Raw genomic sequence first — 25,894 nt, 5'->3', positions numbered from 1 at the left:
AGGAAACTGAACTCAGGTCTCCTGGAAAAGCAGAAAGTGCTCTTAACTATCGAGCCATCTCTCCAACCACTGAAAATGATTCTTTGCCTGATTATAACATGAATGGCTTCTAGCCCAGATACTATATCCTTGTTCCCCTCTGAAAACTTAAAAGCTGAGGTTTCTACTGTCTAATTTTTCCTGGCGTTCTGGTCTAGCATGACACTCTTAATCTCAAGGTCATGGGTTTGAGCCCTACATTGGGCGCCAATTTGTTGGCAAACATAAGAGTTCCACAATAGCCCAGAATGGCTATTAATAAACTTTAGTTATATTTATTTAGGGATAAATTCACAGAAAGGGTAGCAATCCACAGTCCTGGATATGTGAGCTGGGAACTGGAACCAAATCCGACAGCCAAGAGGCCAGCACAAGCTTTTCATCTACATTTATAGTACATGAGACCACCCCCAAAGTGGGCCAGTATCTTAAAGGCTATTGGCTGAAAGAGTTCCCACAGCACTCCCATCAGAATAGGCCATTAAGCACTGCTTACAACATGCTCAAAAGTGTGTTTCCTTGGTGACATTGACAAGGACAACTAACCATTTGTAACTGTGTAAAACTAAGGGTGTATTCTGTAATTCCTAAAGCAACTGCTGGGGTGGGAGCAAAAAAAGAAAGAAAAAGTAAAACAGATATTAGAGGAGGCAAATGGAAAACAAAGAACAAGGCAGTAGCTTTAAGTCTAACCATTTCTCTAGGAAATGCTTATTTTTAAAACTAAATTAAATAGTACAGGTCATCAAACTGGATGAAAAGGTAAGACCCAAATATATTAAGTAAGATAAAACTATAAATGTAAGTTCACAATTAAATTAAAAGGGAGGGAGATTCAATATGCTCCAAGCAAAACCAAGAGTAAGAAAACCAGACAGTTATATTAGAATCAAAGTAAATGTCAAACAAGCAATAACACCAGGATAAAGAGGAGTGTCAAGTAGGATAAAGCATCAATTGGGGAAGAACAGTCTTCTGTATGTACCCAACAGTAGAGATTTAAAATAAGTGAAGCAAAGAAATCATCCAAATAATGGAAGAACCAATCAAATAATCTTTTAAGATGTTAATTTGGGTACTGACAGAGAGATTAAAAATATACTTAGGATAAATAAAATTTGAATAATATTATTAATCAAATTAAAACTTAATTGCAGAGTCTGCGAAAGTGGCTCAACGGTTAAGCACACTGATTATTCTTCCAGAGGCCCATGTTTGAGTTCCAGTATCCACGTATGATTCACAACCATCTGTAACTCAAGACATGGGGGTCCACCATCCACTGCAATATACCCATACACATCAAAAGATTAAATTAATTAGAATATTAATTTTTTAAAAACTTAATTTCAATTTATAGATTACTCCCAAACTGGAGAATACATATTCTTCAGAAATGTATATAAAAAACATTAATCAAGCTAAACCCATGGATGAGAATGTAGCTCAGTGGTAGAGCGTCTGCTTAGTATTCACAAGGGCCTTAATTAAATCCCCAATACCACAAATGGGAACAAAACAAAGTCTAGGCAATAAGAATTAATCTCAAGGAATTTTATCCTTAGTGTAAGAAAGCCCAGTGAAGCTGCATGAACTGATTAAAAAGAAGAAAGAAGGGACTCAACTCCAAAGATGGGCAGAGTCTTCATGAAGGCAGGAATAGAAAGCTGAACATTGTTGAGAAAAAGATGGGAAGACACACTAAGCACAGCTCCAACCACATGGCTTCCCAAAGCCTTTACAAGTCTCCATTCCTGCTGGTAGTTTAAAAGAGAAAACAGATGGTCAGCCTTGGGGAAGACCATTTGGTCACTCTATATGATTTGGGGCCAGTGGCTGAAAATGAACCTACTGCTAAAAATTGAACTATCTTGGGAGTCAGAGAACTTGAATTTAACATGCCATAGACCCAGAGAACTTGAATTTAACATACCATAGACCCAGGGAACTTGAATTTAACATACCATAGATCCAGGGAACTTGAATTTAACATACCATAGATCCAGAGAACTTGAATTTAACATACCATAGACCCAGAGAACTTGAATTTAACATACCATAGCTCCAGGGAACTTGGATTTAACATACCATAGACCCAGAGAGCCTGAATCTAACATACCATAGCTCCAAGGAACTTGGATTTAACATACCATAGACCCAGGGAACTTGAATTTAGCATACCATAGACCCAGGGAACTTGAATTTAGCATACCATAGACCCAGGGAACTTGAATTTAGCATACCATAGTCCGAGGGAACTTGAATTTAACATACCATAGACCCAGGGAACTTGAATTTAGCATACCATAGACCCAGGGAACTTGAATTTAACATACCATAGTCCCAGGGAACTTGAATTTAACATACCATAGACCCAGGGAACTTGAATTTAACATACCATAGTCCCAGGGAACTTGAATTTAGCATACCATAGACCCAGAGAACTTGAATTTAATATACCATAGTCCCAGGGAACCTAACTTAACACACCATAGGCCCAGGCAACTTGGATTTAACATACATTAGCCCTAGGGAGCTTTAACTTAACATACCACAGCCCCAGAAGACTTGAATTTAACATACTGTAGCACCTGGCGAGGAGGATGCAGGGACAGGCACTAGCCGACAAACTGAGAGTGCAAGGATCAGGAGGCTCAGATCAGGCGGTGAAAAATGGAAGGGAACAAACTCTCAGTGGCCAGGGTGACAGTAGAGTCTGACAGCCTTGAGGCTGAGGTCAGCCAGGGATCAACTTCCAGAGCAACCTGTCTACCTCTTACTGTTGTTGAGCCCTAGAACACAGGAGAACATAGCTCCCGCAGAGTGGATAAATACTGGCGGTCTTATAAATATGCCTGTAGAGATCTCAGTGTTATGGATGCTACCCACACTAGTCACCTCCTAGCTTGAATATTAGTCATTTCATTGGGTACCATGTGAAGAGTCTTGGATGAGCAAAAGATTCTGTCCAGAACACATACTTTAGACACCCAAACGTGGCCATCAGAGGCTGGTGATATACAAAGAAAGTAAGGTACTTGGATTTAATGTTATCAACTCAACAGGCCTAAGAATCCCCTAGGATCTTCCATACTCCTGTGAAGAATTATTTAGATTAGGTTAGTAATGGCCATGTCTAGGAAGAATGATCTGCTTTTAAAAATACAAAAACATCCTGCTAAATTCTATTTAGTATTGCTTATATGAAACTGTGTTTATGACTGACCCTTTGGGGTTGGATAATCTATCAAGTGACTCATATCTTGATTAAGTTGAGGTGTGAAGATCCACTCTAAAAGTAGATAGCACCATTCCTTGGCACTTGGCTCTGGACTACAAAAGAGACACCTAGCTAACTACCAGGTCGGTCTCTCTCTCTCTCTCTCTCTCTCTCTCTCTCTCTCTCTCTCTCTCTCTCTCTCTCTGCTTCCTGCTGTCACACACTGCCTGGAGCTCTTCTGCATGACTTCCCTGTCATAATGAACTATATCCTCCAATACTAACTGCAGTGAAGACAACTCTGTTGGCCAATGGACACTGATAGAGCACAGGCTCAACATCAGCACTAACCAGAGAAAAGACCAGAGCCCACCAGTTCAAGAGACCCCATCCTAGTCTGTCACATAATCAGCAGTCTCAATCTCCAGAAAGCAGGACTGCTCCAATCTACCCTTCCTTCTGTTCTCCCCCGCATCTGATTTTTCCATTTTTACTAAACTTAGAAGAGCATTTTCACCTTATTTTATTTAAAAACAAAAACAAAACCCAATCTTCTGTTTTCATTTTTTATTTCTCACTTATTCACTGAAAAGTGTTTATTATTTCCATTATAGGGCAACTTTTTGATTTTCTGGATTTTTTTTGTTTGCTTTCTTTTCCTTCTTTACTTTTGGTGTCATTTTTATAACTTGTGTTTTATTTTTTAATGCTACTTCTTACAGTTACCTATTTTTTTAAGTGTTCTCATTATTGATAAACCACTGGTTCCTTTTACTCAAACTCTCTTTTGTCTTCCTTTTCCTTTCATTTATTAAATCTTGCTTCTCTTCTGTTTTTCCCCCTTGCTGGCCTCCTCCTTTACCCTAAACATCTTTTGTGTCATAATATACTCTGTATTAGTTTTACCACTTTATGTTTTATGTTCATTGATGATACTAAGCGACTTTTGATCAATTGTAACAGCATTTCCACACTTAACTAATTTGATGTGGCAGTTTGTTTTCTTTCTCTGAAATATTTAAGTGGGATTAAGTATATACAAGTAGGCTGTTCCATTAGAAGAACCAAGAATAAAAGTAGAAGAGATATCCAAACAGAAGGTACAAATTACAAGATGAAAATACAAAATAGCAAAGCAACAGGACTACAATAAAAGACTAACTCACCAACTAATGAACCCAAAGATACTGAAGCAGATATAATGTGAGATGAAAATTTCAAAAGTTCACTAGGAAAAACTCAAAACAGATACAAACAGATGAATTCAATATAGGACCAAGAAAGAAAAGCCAGCAACAGATGAAACAGTTGGGAAAATAGATGAGAAGATCAGCAACAGAGATGAAAACGTCAGCAGCATATGAGAACATTTCAACAAGGAAAACAGATTAAGAAAAACTGTAAAATGCTAGAAATGAAAAGCTCACTGTGTGAAATAAAAACACACTGGAAAGCATGACCACACGAAAGTATGTCAGGATATAGTTGAAGAAATACGACATTCAATAGGGCACGAAAAACTCTAGAATAGAATCAAAAGATCCACAGTACAGACAGAGCTGAGATTAAAACTAAAAGCACAGAGAATATAATTCAGTGAAATTATAGCAGACATTTCCCAAAACTAGGGAACAAAATGGACATCCAAGTACAAAAGGCATTCAGAACTCCAACAGACATGACTAGAAAACTTATCAATGATATAATCAATATGTCAAAAATATAAGGAAAGAAAAAATAAAAGCTATGAGAGAAAAATGTCAACTTAACTTACAAAGGTGAACACTTTAGATTTCTCATCAGAAACCCTAAAAGACAGAAAAGGCTCAGAATGACAATTTCAAATCACAAAAGCAAGTAAGTGCCAACCAGCACTGCTAAATCCTGAAGAACTAGCTTTTAAAAACTGATGGAGAAATAAAGACATTTTAAGACAACTGCAAACTACAGCTATTTGTGGCTATCAAGCCAAAACTGAAGACAAGAGTTACAGAAATATTATACACAGAGGAAACAAGAGTCTCAGTCATGATAGTACAGGAAAAATTTTTCAGGAAACAATGAGATGGCTCAGTGGAAAAAGGCACTTGTTGCCAAGTTTGAGGACCTGAGTCAACATACTTTGAGATTATGCCACATGTAAACTAAAATCTAAATGATGACAGAGAATTCATCTAAGTGAGGTCTAAAATAAGAGCATTTCAGATACAGGAAATGACTAAGGATCAGAAATGTAAACAACCTGGCACTGTTTAATTGTGCTAAATTATTTTCATAGACAGATTTTTTTTACTCAATGTACACTCAATAGTCACTATATAATATAGGCAATGACCAAGTAATCAGATCCCTGGTTCTTCATCTTAAATTAGTAATCCCAGCCTAGCATTTTGGTGTATCTGTATCCCATGTGTTACTTAAAAAACAAAACAAAAAACCCTAAAATTGTTTATGTCTAAGGAAGCATGACAAAAATTGAAGCCTTTATTAACTAACATCCAGTAAACTGGAAGCCTTTAGAGTGTTAACATGAGGGGCTGGAGAGATGGCTCAGTGGTTAAGAGCCCTGGCTGCCCTTTCAGAGGACCTGAGTTCAGTTCCCAGCACCCAAATGGCATCTCACAACCATCTGTAATGACATCTGGTGCCCACTTCTGGCCCACAGGGATACATGCAGGCAGAATATTGTATACATAATAAATAAATAAATCTCTTTTTTTTGTTTTTTGTTTTGTTTTGTTTTTCGAGACAGGGTTTCTCTGTAGCTTTAGAGCCTGTCCTGGAACTAGCTCTTGTAGAGACCAGGCTGGTCTCGAACTCACAGAGATCCGCCTGCCTCTGCCTCCCGAGTTCTGGGATTAAAGGTGTGCGCCACCACCACTCAGCTAAATAAATCTTTAAAAAAAAAAAAAGAGTGTTAACATGAAACAGCAACTGAACAGAACCCATTCACACATTTCTAGAAGAGTATAGTTCAGAAAGAGGCAGATTTGTGGAGACAGCACATTTAATACAGTAAAAGCTTCCACATCCCTGCTAATTTTAAAAACGTACCCACTTTGTAAAACACGAATACTCGTAATCTTGTAGGCACTATTTTTGAGAGTAGAACTAAAGCGAAGAGTAGGTCATATAAAATTATAAACTCTAAACAAAGAAACAAAGTTTGCTAGCCTCAAACTTTGAGGCCTATATTCTTCTTATTTTGCTCTAATTCTACATTGTATTACCTGGGGTATACAATATAGAAAGGAAAAATAATTGTCACCAAAATGTGCTACAACCAAATTTTTACCTCCTCCTACCTCTTTTAGATGAATTCTTTTCAATTTGGCAAATTGACCAAAAAGCTGTACTAAAAACATTTTCTACTATCAAGGAGATCAAAACCAATCCAAATCAAAACCAAAATAAACACGTATTTAAAGACAGTACAAATACAGAATGGTTGGTTATATTCGGTTAAATGAAAACTATTGGACAAGCAGTTTGCTGCAAGGAGATAACACACAGCACAAACACTTTGGATCTGTTACTAAAGGAGTGATATTTTCACACTAGAACTGTCCTCAAAACAGCAAAAAAAAACTTTGTGGAAATCCAAATAAAATATTATCAACTCTAATTTAATGAGAGCCAAAGTGACAATATAATATCCAAGAATTTGAATTCTTAAAAGCAAGTGTCCAGTACTATTCAAAATCTCCATACCCAGCAGGTAGCAAAGCAAGAAAAGAGCAGACACAGTTACTCTTCTGGAGAGACCACAATGGCAGCTATTACATGGACCTCGCATACTCCAGGTCTCTGCATTCACCATGTTGTGGCTATTAGCAGTTTAAACCTTTACTGTATTTTGCTAATTGGTGCATAGGACTTTAAATCTTTTGTAAGATAAAACATTCCAGTCAATTCAATTCTTCAGCATTATTCAAGTGTTCTAAGTGGGAAGAAAGAAAAAAATAATCTGCTTTAATTGCTGAAGAATCACAGATAATAGAGGTGGCTGAATACTGTAGACTAAAGACCTTTTGTTCTTCCAGCAATTTAATATAGCTACTCTGTAAGTTTTAATGGGTCTTGTCTATATATAAAAACTAGTATTTTTAACATTTATTTCCTTTGTAACACTTCAAAAGTGTAAGTTTCATACAGTCTAATGATATGTTAGAATAACATTTTTGGAAACATTTTGGAAATAAAGTTCTGCACTTATATATAGAATTCTATCTACAAAGAATTATATAAACAGTCTGACTTAATGATCATTATTCTTAAATGAGATGTACATGTTAGCTGTGCTTGCTTTAAGACTGCCATGCCATAAAGAGTGAAAACATTTCTACTTTAACTCTATTTAGACAAACTTTCCATAAATTTCACCACGTCTATAAATAAACAGAAAAACAATTTTCATATTAATTCCTATGCTTAGGTGTGCATATATATCATGATTCAAATATGAAATGCAATACTCTTATAAATATAATCACATTCCATGATTATTACATCACTAATTAACCCATGCAAATAGTACAAGAAAGAAACTCTCCGTGTAGTGTAAGCCTAAAAACATGTCTCATTGCTTGAGTCTTTAATATTTTCCTAATAACGGCCACACATCTATAATACTAAAAAAGCTGACTGAGGGTGGCTACCTCACTTCCAAAGAATTATAACCACTACCTCTGCAGTTTTTCATGGCTACTCATCATTGTTTTCAATAGCTGAGGGAAATATACTCTAAAATACTACATTTCTTTTAAAATGTAAATGATATTGCAAAGTAACATTTACAGTCAGCCAATGCCTTTTCTTTACATTTTAAATTTAACAGTCCTATTTACTGGAAGCAACATTATCTATATTTACTGAAAGAAGAGAAAAACCCACATGCTAAACTGCCACCATGGTAGGTTCACAGAGACTGCTATTCTTTGATGTAAAATGAAATATTACTTAGTGAATAAAACATTTTTTAAAAAACCTCCTGTCTACCCTTCAAAGGGACATATCCTTTGACCCAGTGCTCAAGACTAAAGCCTTGAAATTGTGCAAAAGAATGTGTGTGCGTAAAGTGCAGACAAAACAGACACTTGAGATGCTGGAAGGCTGCACAGCCCGACTGCAGACACTACTTATAATCTGGCAGAGATAGTGCTGCCATCTCCAAAAGAAAGCTGAGCCTAGCAGGGGAAGGGAGCACACAGTCAAGGAAAATGGAAGCCTTCAACTGAACTTTATCTCTCAGTACAGGTCACTGTTACTGGTTAATTTTAAATCTAAGTTAGAAATTTCACTCATGAACTTATAGTATGTAAGAGGAAAACACAAATACTTATAGCATATCTACTTGTTTTACTTTTGAAGGTTTGCAAAAAGATTATTCAATTAAAATGTATTAGAAAAAGTTAGTTATGAGAATATTTAAAATGAAGCAACAAAAAATTTCTACAGATACAAGCTGCTGCTTAAATACATCCAAAACGGTAATATTCAAGTCTCACCAGCTAAGATTGCTGCCAGTGTCATGTGGTCATTACCAAACAGCAACAATTCCAGTGAACAGCTTTAACTGCTATTTTACTGCAATTTGTAAGGAACTTAATAAAAACAAAACGGCAAAACCTAACAATGATTACTTTTCATGCATACTCTACTTTTAATAAAAATAATAGTGGCAACTGAAAATGTCCAAAATGCTAGCATTTTACATTAGTAGAATTATACTATAAAGACATTTCTACAGCTGCCTTTCCCAATCCTGTACCCCTCAAAAAAGATGCCAGATTTATAAATTACTAAAAGTTCCTTATTTCATAGGCATTTAAGTTGAAGATACATATGTAATCATAAAATCTTCATAAAAGTTACAAACAAATGGCATTAAGTAGTTTATGAACAAGATAATTAAGCATATAAATGAAAAGTACTTCACATGTCAGGATAAATACAGAGGCCTCATGTGTGGCATGTGACAACATCCAGCAAGCACTTGGTGAAAAAAGATGACAACCAACAGTTTTCATAAAACTAAACTACTAATTTCAAATATTAGAGCTTCCTTCGTAGTACTTACAATAAGAGTGGAGACTACTCTGACAGAGCACTTTTCTATCTTTGTCGATATATTTTTAATGGGGTAGTAACTTGTTAATTTAAAAAATGTTGACAAATAAACAATCAGTACACTAAAATGATTTTAAAAATTAAAAATGTAAGTTTAATTCATGCTTTGGTTACTTGGAGAGAGCAGCTACTCAAACTCTTTAAAGAACATTAACAATTTACATTCTCTATTGTAAAGTTAAAGGGAAAATAAGAAGACAACATGTTCATTTAATTGGGTGTTCATTAAATTTACCAAAAGAAGACTGGAGTGAAGAGGAGGCATCAAGGGAGACAAACTGCTTCTCCACATAAGCTCCACAGCAAGGGCACTGGTCTCCCAACCCCCATGGCCGGCCCCTCCTCTCACAGAAACCAAGGGCAGAGCAGCCATTGCAAGCTTCCCTCAACATCTGTGCACAGTACAACGTGTGTGGAAATAAAAACAGTGCAAGCGAAAAAAAATTTTTTTTAAAAAAAAAACGTACTCCTAAACTAACTTTATAAGATTATTTTAGGATATTTTGAATATCTGATATTTTAATCTTCATTAGTGAAAAGATAAGAAATTTATACTCAACAAACAAGAAACGGCTTCTACTCCTTAAAATTTCACCACATTCTAATATGATAGTCTTTATTAATAGTAGCCCAGGGAAACAACTTTACTCCCAGATTTTGTTCTATAACAATTCCATTGTATGTAGTTCCAAATGAAAGATGGCTCTTTGTACTAGAGTAATGCTAGCAGACATCCAATGCCTTAAGGACAGAGTATATAATGTCAATATACAACCGATACGGGGGGGGGGGGGGAGACACTTTTTGTACTTATGATACTAACATTCACCAGACACTATACAGATGCCTTAATTTATAACCTATATAGCAAATTCTACACATAGGAAGCACTAGTTAAAAAGAAAAACTTCACTTGAATCAGAGAACAGCAGTCAGAAATAATAACTGGTTTATGCTCAAGCTGGAGGAAACTTGACTTGCTAACAGTCCAGAAAAAAGCTGATGAGCTCCTAGCGCTCCATGAGACCCACATAAAGATGTATAAGAGCTAAATTTTAAGAGGTCCTTCGAGAACTGCTGTGGTTAAAAGGGAGGCCACACTTGCCACCACACCCTGCATAAACCACATGTGCAGTGGCACAAGAAAAGCTGACAACATTCTAAAGAGATTCAGTGCAATTGCAAAGTACTCAAGATGATAAATTACCAGGAAATCATTCAAAGCTCTGAGATAATTCACCCAAATAAAAGAATTGGGGGATGACTACTGTTATTGTTTCAAGATCTTGTTATATGTAAGCTATATATAAAACTCTTGCTTATATAAGCCATAGCTATAGATATTTACTAAGGGATAAATTCTAACTGAGTAAAATTTTAGTATACACTTGAGATATAGTTGCATTTTTGAAGCTATCTTTAATAGACATCTAGTTTAATGGAAAGCAGATGAATTCTGACATCTGTTCATGCATTCTAATATAGGTACTTTGGTTGCAATACAAAAAATGCATTTTCAAATAGACATTAATCAGAAAAATAAATTATTTGATAATGCTAATAGTTTCATATCTGGTTATAATTCATTGTGTTATAGTTAAAATTTTATCCAAGAATCATCATGTATTGGTTATACTGATTCACAGAAATATATATGTATATATATATGTGTGTGTGTATATATATATATATATCAAATACATATTCCAAACATATTTTATTACCACATTTTTGTTTTTGTTTTTCAAGATTTCTCTGTGTAACAGCTCTGGCTGTCCTGGAACTCACTCTAGCCTTGACATCACAGAGATCCTCCTGAGTGCTGGGATTAAGGGCTTGTGGTGGCCTGGCTTATTACCACATCTTTAAAAAAATTAAAAATTTTAAAAAACATTTGTTGCTGTAAATTCCAATCATATTGAAATAGGACTGAAGTACTACAAAGGCATCAAATTTAATCAGGTCAGATGCACAACCAAAGTCTACAACAATTATAAATTTCAGAATAGCTCAGTCAGTAAAGTTCTTGCCAAGCAAGCAAGAAAACCTTAGTTTGCTCCTCGAGCAGCCATGTAAAAAGCCAAACATGATGTGTGCTTGTAATTTCAGCAGAGGAAAGTGAAGACAAGAGGATTTCTGGGACTTGTGACCAGTTAACACAGCCAAATTAGCAATCAAGCTTACCTCCAAACAAAGGTGGGCAACACCTGAGGCCATGCCTGAGCACCCACACCTGAAGCCATACCTGACACTCACTCCCCACCTTCTAGAGCACTTTCACACAGTCCAACCACACATAGGCACACGTGCGTACACCCACACAGGAACACTAGAAGTATGTTTTAACTAAAAAAGAATCCTAATTTTCACTTAAAAGCTCAAGTTCACCATAGACAACATTTTCTTAAAGTTAGTGGGTTCATTTGGGGAAAATGCCTGCCAAATATGCGTGACTAAATACCCAGTCTGTCATCTGGCTAATTCCATCAGTAACAATATTAAAGCACACATGGTTGTCCTAAGGACGACCACTGAGCTCTGGTGAATAACAGAAATATTCTATGCACAATTTGTTTTATTCCCTGAAACATAAAAAGATATGTACACAGGGTTAAAAGTTAAATTTTTACAAATTTTCCAGTTTCCTCACATAAACTAGTTCCTTAATTTCAAACTGTGGTTGCAAAGAACAGAAGGATTTAATGACCAGTTACACCCCCTCAATTGTTCAGGTTTTTATCTTTTTGTAAACTGTTAACACAGTGAGAAGGGCAATTAAAGATGGTGTGATTATGAAAATAATTCACTTTGCAAGGAAACCTACAACCATCCTTTAAGGTCTCAATTTAATAGACCCAAAAGCTGGCAGCAGATTCAGTACACAGACGGCTGACCTATAAAATATGTCATGCCCTACATATGATTTGGGAAGACCTTAGAACAACTGACACAAGTTAATTTTTAAAAAAAAAGTTTAAGAAATGACCTTCAGGGGGCTGGAGAGATGGCTCAGTGGTTAAGAGCACTGGCTGCTCTTCCAAAGGTCCTGAGTTCAATTCCCAGCAACCACATGGTGGCTCACAACCATCTGTAATGAGGTCTGGTGCCCTCTTCTGGCCTGCAGACATACACACAGACAGAATATTGTATACATAATAAATAAATAAATATTTAAAAAAAAAAAAAAAAAAAAAAAAAAAAAAGAAATGACCTTCATACTCTTTTTGAAAATTGATAGTTTAGAAACAGGAAAATGTGCTACTGTTATTGCACAGTTCTGTGGATTTTTGCTAATTTCACAAATCAATAGAAATATGGGCTTTCACAAGAGGCTCACCATCTCAATTAAGAATAGTTACCTCACTCTCCAAAATTCCTCATTTCTTTTCAATTTAATTCTTCCTAACCCACATCCAATCCTGCTAATCACTAATAAATTTCTTATTACTATAGTTTTCTGATATCTAGAACATCGATGGAATTACATAGCATATAGCCTTTGAGGCTGACATAAGTTATGCATAAATTTTCTGGATATAATTTCCATTAAATACATTTAACAAATACATTTTACTTAACTCTGTGTGTGTGTGTGTGTGTGTGTGTGTGTGTGCTTCTGCATGTTTGTATGTGTGTGTGTGTGGGTGTGTTTCTGCATGTTTTTATGTGTGTGTGTGTGTGAGTGTGTGGGTATGTTTCTGCATATTTGTACGTGCGTGTGTGTGTGTGTGTGTGTGTGTGTGTGTGTGTGTGTGTGTTTCTGCATGTTTGTATGTGGGTGTGCACATGTGGGTCACAGTCTCAGGTAATGGTCATAGGACAATTTGTAGGTACTGGTTCTCTCCTTCCAACATAAAGGATCTGCAAATCAAATTCAGGTCATCAGGCTTGGTGGCAGGCATCTTTATCCACTGAACCATTTTGCTAGTCCCTGTCTTACATTTTTTTAAGCACATTTTTAATTGTGAGAAAGTCCAGTGTTATAATTCTTAAAAACCATAAATTCAACACTATTATATTAGTGTCACATCTAAAAACTATTAGTCTAATCCGAAGCTACAAAAATCTCCTTCATTTTCTTCCAGGAATTTTATATTTTAGTTAGAAATTCAGTACCACAAGTTTATATCTAAAACTTGGAGTTACATTGGGTATGGCACAGGTACAGATGAAGCATTTGGGAGGAAGAGGCAGGCAGTTCTCTGAGAGTTCGAGGACAGCCTGGTCTACAAAGAGAATTCCAAGACAGCCAGGGCTGTTATACAAAGAAACTCTGTCTCAAAAAAATAAACAAACAAACAATAATCTAATCTAACTATGCTGGGGACAATGAATCCGAAGGAGATGAAAAACATGGGGAGACCAATCACATGACACTGTCTACACTAAGATGACAGCAGTGTCAACAGACAGTCTGAATAACACCAATTAGCCTGAGGTCTAAGAGGAATTTTCCAAACTATCTACTACTTTTCTATTATTTATCCATCTATTATCTTTAGTAGTATAAACAGGAATTTCAGAATGGCATGTATGGATCATGCTCATAGATACAAAGTCGCGTGATTAAAAAATACATCATTAGAAAGGTGGTGCTGGGGTGGAGCTCAGTGTAGAGTTTGTCTAGGAAGGGGTAATGAAGAGACACTTCCATTTATATTGTAAACCACATAATAAACAAAATGCATACTTATTCTACTATTATATATTTGTGCTAGTAGTTTTGAAACATTACAAAAGTTGTTTTGTTATATAATATAAGCCTTTATATCAAACTGCATCTAAACACTGAGGATATTTTTGAATGATAGCTGCAAAAATTTTATTGACTAATGATGGAAAAACATTACTATTATTCATTTGTTGCTATCTATAATTTAGTAAGCAGAAATGCATTGCTTATGGGCACACATACAAAAAGACAGTGATAATAACATTGCATGGTTCTATAAAAACCCAAAATATTTAATTTAGAGAACACTGGTAAGTATCACAAAACTCATGGTTCTATAAAAACCTAAAATATTTAATTTAGAGAGCATGGTAAGTATCATAAAACTTAAATAGAAATGTAACTTAGAAAACAATATATTTATTTCACAATAAAGCTTCCAATTACCGCTCATCAGCATTTCAAAAATAGAAACCTTTCTTTAATTTCTTAGTACTTAAATATAGTATTCAACTTTTTATTTCACTGTGAAAATCTTAAGGTCTGTATATAACTTTCCTAGCAGAACTCAGACCACTATACTGAAAAATTTATTGTATAAAACAATCCCAGTGGCAGACTCATAGCAACATGTTGTAGGAAATCCTTACCAATTTTTCATCAACTGTTATAAGCTGTGTGTCTTGAGTTTGATCCTGTGCCAGCTTCCATGTGGATGTGCTCAACAACCTGCAGTGCAAGACTTGGAGTTAAATAATGATCTTTGCCATGAAGAGAGAGAAGCAGACAGACTTACATAAACATGCTACTTTAACAGTATCTGTCTTCTTAAAAATCAAAATGAAAGGAAAGAAAGAAAGAAAGAGAAGACGGCACAAAAGCCCTTTCTCTCCCCAATTAGTTGTGTCTGCTGAGTTGTTGGCAGACTCTCACTTGACAGTTCACAACAGGCGGCACTTTCCGTCAGTCTGCAGACTCTCACAGAGAGGCCACACCAATGACAAGAGCTGGACTGCTGCTCTCTATGAGGGTACAGTGTTGGTTTGTCAAGACAAGGCAAAAGGATGCAAAATACTATCAACTGTTCTGGAATGCCGATTCCTAAATGACGGCATCAGGGAAGGGGAGTCCGCAGTTATAGGAACAAGCTTCTTCACTCTCAATCTAGAAGCAATTTAAACAGAAAGTATTTGAACGATTACTTTAACTAGTGTTAGTCTAGTCCACTATCTTGTTCACAAAACTGAAAAGAGTCTGAATATTGAAACAGAAATATTAGGTTGGAAGTAGGGCACAAAAGCAATTCCTTTCATGACTTCTTTTTCCTTTGACTTAGGTCTTAAACACTCTAGCTAGCCTTGAACTACTTTACAGTAGATAAAGCCGCCCTTGAGCTTCTGGTACTCTTACTACCATACTACCGTGCCAGTTTCTGTAGTAGTGGGGACTGATCCAGGGTTTCTGCACTTTCCGCAGACATTCTACAGGCTGAGTTACATCTCCAGGCCCAAAATTTAATTTTTTTTATAAGAGAAAACTTTTAAGATGTGTTATATTGCAATGAGATCAAAAGATTCTAACTTTTTCTGGGTTTGGGAGGGTTATTTTTTCCGTGGCTTTTCTGTTTTTGATATGCATTCAGACTATGCAGTCCTGGCTAGTCTTGAACTTGCTATGTTGACCACACTGCCATTAAACTGAGAGATCTCCTCACTTCTGCCTCTAGAGAGGTAGAATTAAAGATGGGCATCACCATGGCTAGCAGGATGCTAATTTTTATTTAAAATAATACATCCATGTATTTAATTTCATAAAAATTGCCTACATAAAGGATATGTAATATATATTTGTCTAGGCTATATGCTAAATAAATAAATATGCAGGAGAAGAAAATGTTCTCTGGTTCCAAATATTTAAGTAGCCAGAGTCAATTATAAACATAACAATAATAATTATACCCATGAAAGAGTGTAGCATAGTGGTAGTGCATCTGCCTTGGAAGCTCAAGGCTCTGATTTGAAATGCAGCATTTCTCCTAACCCTAAGGAATATACCTACAGAATATAATCTTTTAAACCAAATGTACTATAACATAATATTAGATAGCAAGCAAGGAGAATGTATTTACAAGACAGTAAAGACTCAGTTTCCAAAAGGGCAAGACCAATACACTGAATAATTCCCAAGTCTACAAAGATTTAGCAGCAAAAAAATAAAACAAAATAAAAGCAGGAATGAACACATTAGTATTTATCTATTTATAAATGACCAATAAGTAAATGAAAATGTTCAAGATTACTAAGGATTAGGAAAATACAAGTCAAAATACAACAACATGCTACTTCATATCCTTTTGGATAGTTATAAACAAACAGACCATACTCATGGACAAGAACACAGAGAAACTGGGATCTCTGTGGAATCTAAGATGGTACAGGACTGTGCAAAAATAACATGGTGGTATCTTAAAAAAAAATTAAACACTGGGTTATCATTTGATGTGGCCATCCCATTACTGAATATATGTCCCAACAAATGAAAGTGGTATCTTAAAAAGATCTTTATACACCAGTGATCCTAAGAGTGCTACACTGTTAAAAGCAAAAACTAAGACAGCATTGAGAATCAATTAACCACTTACATTTTTGTAATTGGACCAATCATAGTTCCAGATATCTAAAGTATTAATATTATTAATTCTCAGCCCAAAGGATAAGTCTCTGCCAGCTATGTTTGTAATTATTGGCTACCATTATTATTAAAGTATACAACTCACTTACTTTTGAGTGGGTGTAAATTCACAGAGAGAGAGAGAGAGAGAGAGAGAGAGAAGAAGGAAGAAAGAAGGAGAGAGTGCGTATGAGTGATTGAGTGAGTGAGTGAGTCTGTCTGTGTGTGTGTATGTAACTGGGAATTGAGGTCTTATTTCTAACCCTGGCTTTACAATTTCCTAGCTCTCCTGTTTCCAGATGTCACTCTTTATGTTTCTAAAAAGACTGATTGCTCTAACACTTCTAATAATGACAGTCTACGTGATCCCAGTAAGTACAATGCATACACTTCTAATTTGTTTGAAGAATTCTCTATATAATAATAGTCTCTACATACTCATGAAATATTTTCCTTAAACATCTACAGTTACAACTTCAAGTTTTCTTATTCATATCTTAATGGGTGACCACTTGGGTTATTTTGCAAAAAAAAGGCACCTATGTAGAAGCTTCTGTCCAGACAGGATTTCAGCTCATTTGGGAAAATACCCGTGTAAAGAACAGCTAATCTTATGATAATACTACTTTTTAATAAACTTCCATATTTTCCACTGCTTTCTAATGTGGCTGGACCACCTTGCATTTCCACTAAAAATAAGTCAGGCTTTTCCCCCCTATTCTAGTTAGTATTTGACTATGGTTATTGTTTTAGCTATCAGTCATTCTAATAGGTGTACAGTGCTATCTCACTGTCATTAGCACTTTGCTCACAGTCCAGATGGTTTATTTTTAATTTTTTTTTTTACTTATTATTAGTGTGTGTGCATGTATGGTGGTGGTACATGGGCCAAGGCATGCATATGAAAGTCAGAGAATAACTTTGTGGACTATCTCCTACCTGTACTGAGATCACTAGCCTTCATGTGACAAGTGTCTTTTCCACCACCCCCTTCTACATAACCCAGGATGGCTTCAAAATTGCCATCCTCCTGTCTCAGCCTCCTTAGTGGTGGGATTACAGGCCTGTGTCATCAAGCCTTATTGTCTTCCAAATTCTTTGTGAATTGTAGATAATGATCTTTCAAAGATGAGTGTATTGAAAATATTTCTTTCATGCTGTAGTGTCTTTTCATTCTTTTTAGAGTATTACCTCATAGGATACAAATTTCTTATTTTACTTTGTTAGACAAGGTTTCACTGTATAGTTCTTGCTAGCCTGGAGCTCACTATGTAGACTATGCTGGCCTTGAGCTCAAAACCAATGAAGTATAGCTTCCACATTTTTTTTTCTTTGATGGACCATGAGTTTTATGCTTTTCTAATATCACCATGAGTGCACATTTGTGAATCTACTTGACTTCCTTCATCAGTGGTTCATGGTTTTCTTCATTTAGACTTTCTAAATACTGGGGTGCTTGATTGTTTTGACATAGCAACTTGCCCAAGCAGGATCTCAAGTGATCTTCCTGCCTCAAGGTCTCAAGTAGTTGAGAATACAGGCACATGTCCCAACACCCAGCTTATAAATACTGATTTTAATGTTTCAAAGCATACAGAGCATATTTAACATAGAGCAGACAGACTTCCCTGCCAAAATCTGCTTGAATTTCAGATTTGTGAGCAGGAAAAAAAAGCTGAATACAGTTTTATAAACTTTAAAACTAAGCTAGTAATTTCAAGACCAGAACTTATTTGTTTGTCCTGCGTATAAAATTGCTAATCTTATAGGCACCTTTAAAGAATGAATTAAACCTGGCCTTTGATCAGAACCCATTGTGCTTGTTTTCAACATAAAACTTTTCAAATCTTTTAGATGCTCACTTGTACAAAAACAAAATCTGAATAAGAGTAAACTTCTTGACCCAAAGTACAAATAATACCCCACTTTGCAGAAAATTAACCTTGTCAAGTAAAAATAATTTAGTCAACGTCCCCCATCTGTTGTGATAGTTAAAAATGTGGCTCTAAATATCTTTGACACTCCTGTTAACACCAGCAGCATGAGGTCATGTCCCTCCTCAGTGAGTTCTAAGCTACCTGTTGAGGAGAATGAAGCTATGTGTATTACAGGAAAGGGTTGGAGAGATTAGCAGTTTCTTCTTTCTATTTCTTGGGACATTAATTCTTGGGTGTGTCACTCTTGGAACCCAGAGATCATGATATAAAGATCGGTCCATGTAAAGAAGAGGAACTGACGTCTAGTGTCACTTCATCCAAGAACACGATTTCTGTTCAACATTTAGTTAAACAATCAGAGGACACACAGCACAGAGCAGACACACTCTTATCTCCTTTGGTGAGGAATCAGCAGTACTTATCCAAAAATTTCTGCAAATAACTAAATATCACTTTATAAAATTAAAGCTAGGCTAGTAATTTCAAGACAAGAAGTGATCCACGGTGTACAAAATAAAATTCCTAATCTTGCACAAATCTCTAGGAATTAGTCCTTAGACTTTTATTAGAACCCATTGTGTTTGTTTCCAACTTCTTACAAACTAAGTTAACCCAAATTCACATTAAATCAGAAAGTGTTTAGCTCCATGTTAAACCATAGGAAAATATTACTGAGACTCTAATAGAAATGACAAAGTATTAATCTATGTTCTCCATATCACAGTAATTATCTTGGACCTGAAATGTGTTGATATGTTAATTACCCTCAAATAATGATCTTAAATTTTCTCACATAGAAATTTAAATCAACATAGCAATTTTAAATTGCCTTCAGCAAATTTTCTCTAGAAAAAAGCAATAATAAATTATTCATGAGCAAATTAAGGATAATAGGATTAAAGAGTACAGCAAAATGGCTCAATGGGTAAAGATGTTCAATTCCTGGAATCCACATAGTAGACGGAGAAAACCAATTCCTACAAGTTGTCTTCTGGCCTTCATTTGTTCACCTTTTGTGTGTGTCTCAAAATTGTGTGTGTCTCAAAATTATCAAGAGACCATTTTAATATTCTGGGAAAATATACAGAATAGAATAAAAGGAAAAAAATTAAGATCCTGCAAGTGCTTTAGGTTCAAAGGAAATAACAGTGAAAATATTTCAGTTGTACTCCTTTCATCAAAACTACCTTATAATTCAGATTTATTACAGTAATTTCTATCGCTGAGTACCTATTACTAAAAACTGTCAGCTGGTCAAATCAATAAATTGTAAATATCATCTATTCATAGGTGTCTTTTTTCTTATTCCTATGTTTAAGAAAAACTTGTGATAAGATCTAAAATAATACAATACAAAGGATATCACAAGATCTAAATTCAACAATCTAAGCACCTACCACAGAAAACTTCAGGGGGGGGAAACAACCATATAAACCTGACATGAAAGAAGAAAAAGGGGGGCAAGGGCGGAGGGATGGTTCAGCAGTTAAGAGCACTTTCTGTTCTTTCAGGGTACTCGGGTTTGGTTCTGAACACCCACATGGCTATAACTTAGTTTGAGAGGATCTAACATCCTCTTCTGCCCTCAGGGACACCAAGCACACACAGTGTACACACACACACACACACACACACACACACACACACACACACAGGCAAAGGTTTTACAATAAAGGAAAGGTGAACGTTTGAAGAGATAGTTGGGTTTAATCTGGCCAAAGCATGACACAACATATCCAAATATTGAATATGTTGATCGATTAATTTATGAATTTTTATATAGCAACAAAAATAAAATTATTCCCTAAACAATACAATTGTACAAGTCATACAACAATATAGTCACACTATAAAATAGCATTTCATCAACAAATCATGAGGTTTCCATAGAATCACAACCTCCAGTAGCAACACAGGTGTCTCAGTTTACCAAAGTACATTCTACGATGTTTGTCCAATGAATAAATCATCAATGCAATTCTCAGAATTTCTTCCCATAGTTAAGTGATATAAAATTGTAAATATTTAGATGAAGTTCTAACTATGTATAAGATCTTTATAAGCAAAATTAGAAAACTCTAGTGAAAGAATGCTTAAAATATCTAAATAACAAATACAATATGCTTTATATTCATAAGCAGATACATGATATTGCTTTTCTTGGGGGGGGGTTGGGTTTTTTTGTTTTTTTGAGACAGTGTTTCTCTGTAGCTTTGGAGCCTATCCTGGAACTAGCTCTCGTTGAGCAAGCTGGCCTCGAACTCACAAAGATCCGCCTGCCTCTGCCTTCCGAGTGCTGGGATTAAAGGCATGCGCCACCACTGCCCGGCCATGATATTGTTAAAACATCAGTTCTTTCCAAATTATTCTAAAGATGTAACAATCCCTATCAAAATCCTACTAAGTTACTTTTAAGACATTAGTAAACAAATCCAGACTTTCATATTCAAGACGTAAGATCCAAACTGCTAATACAATGCTGAAAGAAAATTAAGAAAATCAGGAGACTGATTGTGGAACTTAAAACACGTCTGCATGTGGCAATGAATACACAAAGATAAGTGACTCAACATAACACAACTAATAGCCCAGAAATAGACTATTTATATAGAATCAACTGACTTTTGGAAAAGGAGAAAAGGTAATGCAATAAGATGGGGAAAAAAATCTATACAGTAACTTTAATACTGCATCTGTCAGTCTGTCATGTCTGTGTGGGCACGTGGCAGCCAAAGGTTGGCACTGGGCTTCCCCTTCTATCATTCTCCACTCCATTATCTGAGAAAGGTAGCAGGTAGCTCACTGAACCTGAAGTTCACAAATCAGCTAGATAGCAAGCAGGCCCATCTCTGGGGATCTTCCTGTCTGCACCTCCCCAGCACCACAGTTAGAGGCTCATGACGTCACTTCTGACCTTTATCATATGAGGTCTGGGAATGTGAACTTGGGCCTTTGTACCTGTGCAGCAAGTACTGTACCCACTGAGCCTTCTTCCTATGCTCCATACACTGACCTTAAACCTTTCACCAAAATTTTCTGAAATAGACCAAAGGACTAATATTAAGAAGCAAAAAAAATTAGGTGTTCTTACGGTAGGTACTGAGTTTGTAGCTACCAAAACTATGATTCATGACAAACAAAAATGGGTCAATTGTATTTTATTAAAATGAAAACTACTGTAATATAAAAATCACTGTCTTTTAAAAAATCAAAAGAAAAGCTACAAACTAAGAGACTGTATTTGCAAAACATCTACCTCAATAAAAAAAATGCACCCATCATACACAACCATCTCAAAAATTTCACTAAGAAAACAACCCAGTTAAGAAGTAGGCAAGAAGCCGGGCGGTGGTGGCGCACGCCTTTAATCCCAGCACTTGGGAGGCAGAGGCAGGCGGATCTCCGTGAGTTCGAGACCAGCCTGGTCTACAAGAGCTAGTTCCAGGACAGGCTCCAAAACCACAGAGAAACCCTGTCTCGAAAAACCAAAAAAATAAATAAATAAATAAAATAAAAAGAAGTAGGCAAGAGCCGGGCAGTGGTGGTGCACACCTTTAATCCCAGTACTTGGGAGGCAGAGGCAGGCAGCTCTCCGTGAGTTCGAGACCGGCCTGCTCTACAAGAGCTAGTTCCAGGACAGGCTCCAAAACCACAGAGAAACCCTGTCTCAAAAATCAAAAAAAAAAAAAAAAAAAAGAAGTAGGCAAAAGATGTTATCAGACATCTCATCAAAGCAGACACACAATGAGGCAGGATGATTCATGTTCTAATCCCCAGACCTCGGGAGGCAGAGGCAGGAAGACTGCAATGACTTCAAGCCAGCATGATTTGCATACCCAGTTGCAGACCAACCAGGACTACACAGTAGGATCCTATAGTTTCAAACAATAACAACCACATAATAATTCAGCACATATGAAAAGGTGGTCCACATCATATGTCAATTGGCAATCACAAGTTAAAATTCAAACAATAGTGGAGAAAAAATGGAACTGCAGATCTAGAATAACTACATAGTGAGTTCCAAGCCAGCCAGGGCTATGTAGAGACTCTGTCTCAACAAAACAATATAAAACAAAACAAAAAACAGCTAAATTTCAAAACACAGATCACACTAAATACTGGCAAGGTTGAGAAGATCAGGAAGTCTCATTCATCACTGAACTACAAAATGGTACAACCACTTTGGAGGCATATGTGGCAGTTTCTTACAAAGCTAACACAAGAACAATTATGTATCTGAGCTACAAGCTCAATGTCTATACAAAAACATGCAAAAATATTCAAGAAAACAAAAGTAAACAAAACAAAACACGTTTAAGATACAACAGTCTAGGCTGGGTCTGGAGGTGCACCCCTTTAATCCAGCCTTCAAGGGGCAGAGGCAGGCAGCAACTTGGTCTACATATTGAGTACCAAGACAGATATGCTAAATAGTGAGACCATATCTCAAAATTCAAAACACACACATGAAACAAAATAAAAAAAATCTTTGTGTTCATCATAGAAGTTATTATTACTAAAACAAACAGAAAGCAGCAAGAATTGGCAAAGGGTGTGGGGGAGTTTATTCACTGCAGCACCAAGGAAAAGAGTACAAATGAAGTTACTGCAGTATCCAACAACTTCATTTCAGAATATACACCAAAGACACTGAAAACAGAAATTCGAAGACATGCTTGCACACTCAAAAACTGTAACAGCATTAATCACAAATGGTTGAAGGGTGCAAACAATTCCAGAATCTATTGACAAGTCAGTGGATAGACACAACGTGGTGAAGAAACATAACTTTGCCCCAAGGAAGCAGATTCTGGCACTTACTACAAAAGTGATGAACCTTGAATCCACTGTGGGAAATGAGACAAAGCAATTGCAAAGAAAACATGTATGTTTCAAGAAGCACCAAAGCTCACAGTGGCTGCCAGAGGCTGGAAGGTTGAGAAGAAACATCACATAATGGGCCAGAGTTTCCACTGGGGTTATGAATAGTTCATTAGAGGACAGTGTTGACAGTGGTAGCCTTTTGTCACAATAACATAAACATACAAGATGCTAACTCACACTTGAAACAAACAGAAGAGTTTATTTTCTTTGTGAATATTTTATCACAATGAAAATTTGAGAGACCAGCCACGGTGATGTATTTCTGAAGCCCCAGTACTTGGAAGGCTGAGGAAAGAGAATGGTGCATTCAAAGCCAGCTGGAGCTACACAATTAAAACCCTGTCAAAAAGAAAAAGTATAGCTTGTAAGAACTGTTGAGCCACAGTTTATCCTCATAAAGAGAAAGGCTCACTAGAGGTTTCCAAAGTTGTAGACTTGTAACTTTGCCTAGAGAAAGTCTCTTCACATATGCATGTAGAAATACTATGTCTGTATATATTAACCACTCAGCTCACAAAAGTTTAGAAGTCCAGATTGAGCTGCTGAACTTCACAATAATTATTCATTTGTGCTGCATTATGTAGCAAATTTTCCAAAATTATACACTTTTGAAAAAAATTATACATTTTAGAAACTTCTAGTGTCTGTGTAACAAAATATGGTCATGCTTTTTTGACCATATGTCCCACCAATTGCCACCCTTACTATTTTTTAGACCTTGGGCTAGCACCAGTGTTCAACACACATTTCACATAGAAATAGTTGTTAATGCTGAATCTTTCTTTACTTAATAGATTTATAAACAAACACGTGAAAGCAATTATTCTTACAAGACACTTAAAAAAACTGTAAGGGACAAAACAGAAGGGAAAGTAGGCCTAGGGAGTCAGTGATTTCTCTAGGCAGATCAGTAACTAATGGACATTTTAAGTTACCCATTTTACTTTTAGGCACCAAAATAAAAAAAGATTCACTATTAAACATAAAAATTTTATTCAAAACAGAAACAAAATTAACCAATTTGTATATATTTATTTTCATTGCCACATAAAAATTGGTAAGTACTTATACCTTAAAATATTCTAAACACACTTCAAAAATAGGGAAAGGAAGATTTCACAAGAGATTTTTTTTTTGCAAAGAGGGAGACATAGGAAAAAGAGGCTTAAGGTAACAAAGACAGATACAACATTTAACAAACTCCACAAGTTGATACCATAACTGATATAAATTTGGTAAAGCATGTCTGAAATGCTATGATAAACAGATTTGTATTTAAGACTCTTAAGTAAAATTTCATGAACTTCCTTTGCCATAAAATTGAAAGCAATTTTCTTTAGCCTCTAAGCACAAACAGGTAACTATTTAGTTCTCCTCTTAAAGTACTAAAAAGTTTGTTCTTTTATGAAAAAGTTTTTAAAACTTAAACTTTACTGTAAATTACCTTAAGATAATTATCTTTGTAAATTCTTTTTGTCTTTTTTTTTTCAATGTCAGGCAAAGGTCCCTTTTAGGAGCTAGCAATTCGAACAGTCTTTGATGTTACAATAATCACATAGACACCTTGTCTTCAATAACCAAATCCACAGCTTCCCCATATGAAGGAGCATGCTGTAAACTAATGTGATTTTTGCAGGGGAGTTAGACAGTAAATATAGGCTTTCACATTACTTTTCATTTGTGTGGGAAAGGGTGTGTACTTGTGTGCAGACGCACTAGCCCTATGTGTATATGTGGGAACCAGACAGAGGTTATTATATGTTGCTCTCCACCTTACTTTTTAAGACAGGGTCTCTCTAGAGGGCTGGAGAGATGGCTCAGTGGTTAAGAGCATTGCCTGCTCTGCCAAAGGGCCTGAGTGCAATTCCCATCAATCACATGGTGGTTCACAACCATCTGTAGTGAGGTCTGGTGCCCTCTTCTAGCCTTCATAAATACACACAGACAGAATATTGTAAACATAATAAATAAATAAATAAATATTTTTTAAAAAAAGACAGGGTCTTTCACTTCACTGGCATCTTGCAGCTTATCAGTTAGACTAAGCTGACTGGACAATGCCTCGGGATCTCCTTGTCTCCATCCCTCAGCCTGGGATTACAGACATGTGTGAAAAGGTATGGACTGTACATGAGTGCTGGGGATCTGATTTCAGGTCCTCATGTTTTGCACGGCAAGTGCTTTACTCAGTGAGTCATGGGAAACCCTTCCATAGCTTCACATTCTAGTATACTTTTCTGCCAATCATGTCCTATGTTCTAAAAGTCCCTTCAGTATTTCTCGATCTACTTTAGGATTTCATTGGCACTGTTTTTAAAAGCCAAACTCCTAGCAGGGGAGC

The 25,894-nt window shown here is 36.1% G+C and overlaps 1 protein-coding gene across 1 annotated transcript in view; it reads right to left on the bottom strand.

The window, feature by feature from the left end:
• The window catches only part of Ndufs4 (NADH:ubiquinone oxidoreductase subunit S4), a 108,986-nt gene that overhangs the window by 60,730 nt on the left and 22,362 nt on the right, over nucleotides 1-25,894 (bottom strand). The window contains exon 2 of the mRNA XM_041663790.1: nucleotides 14,710-14,788. Coding sequence (XP_041519724.1) covers nucleotides 14,710-14,788 — 79 coding nt within the window. The remainder of the gene's footprint in view (nucleotides 1-14,709; nucleotides 14,789-25,894) is intronic.

The sequence above is a fragment of the Microtus oregoni genome, unplaced genomic scaffold (assembly GCF_018167655.1).
Source record: "Microtus oregoni isolate MIOR12 unplaced genomic scaffold, Mior012 000014F_ref0000157, whole genome shotgun sequence".
Lineage (NCBI taxonomy): Eukaryota > Metazoa > Chordata > Mammalia > Rodentia > Cricetidae > Microtus > Microtus oregoni.
The sequence above is the reverse complement of the archived record's forward strand: the minus strand, read 5'-3'. Positions and strand labels throughout refer to the sequence as shown.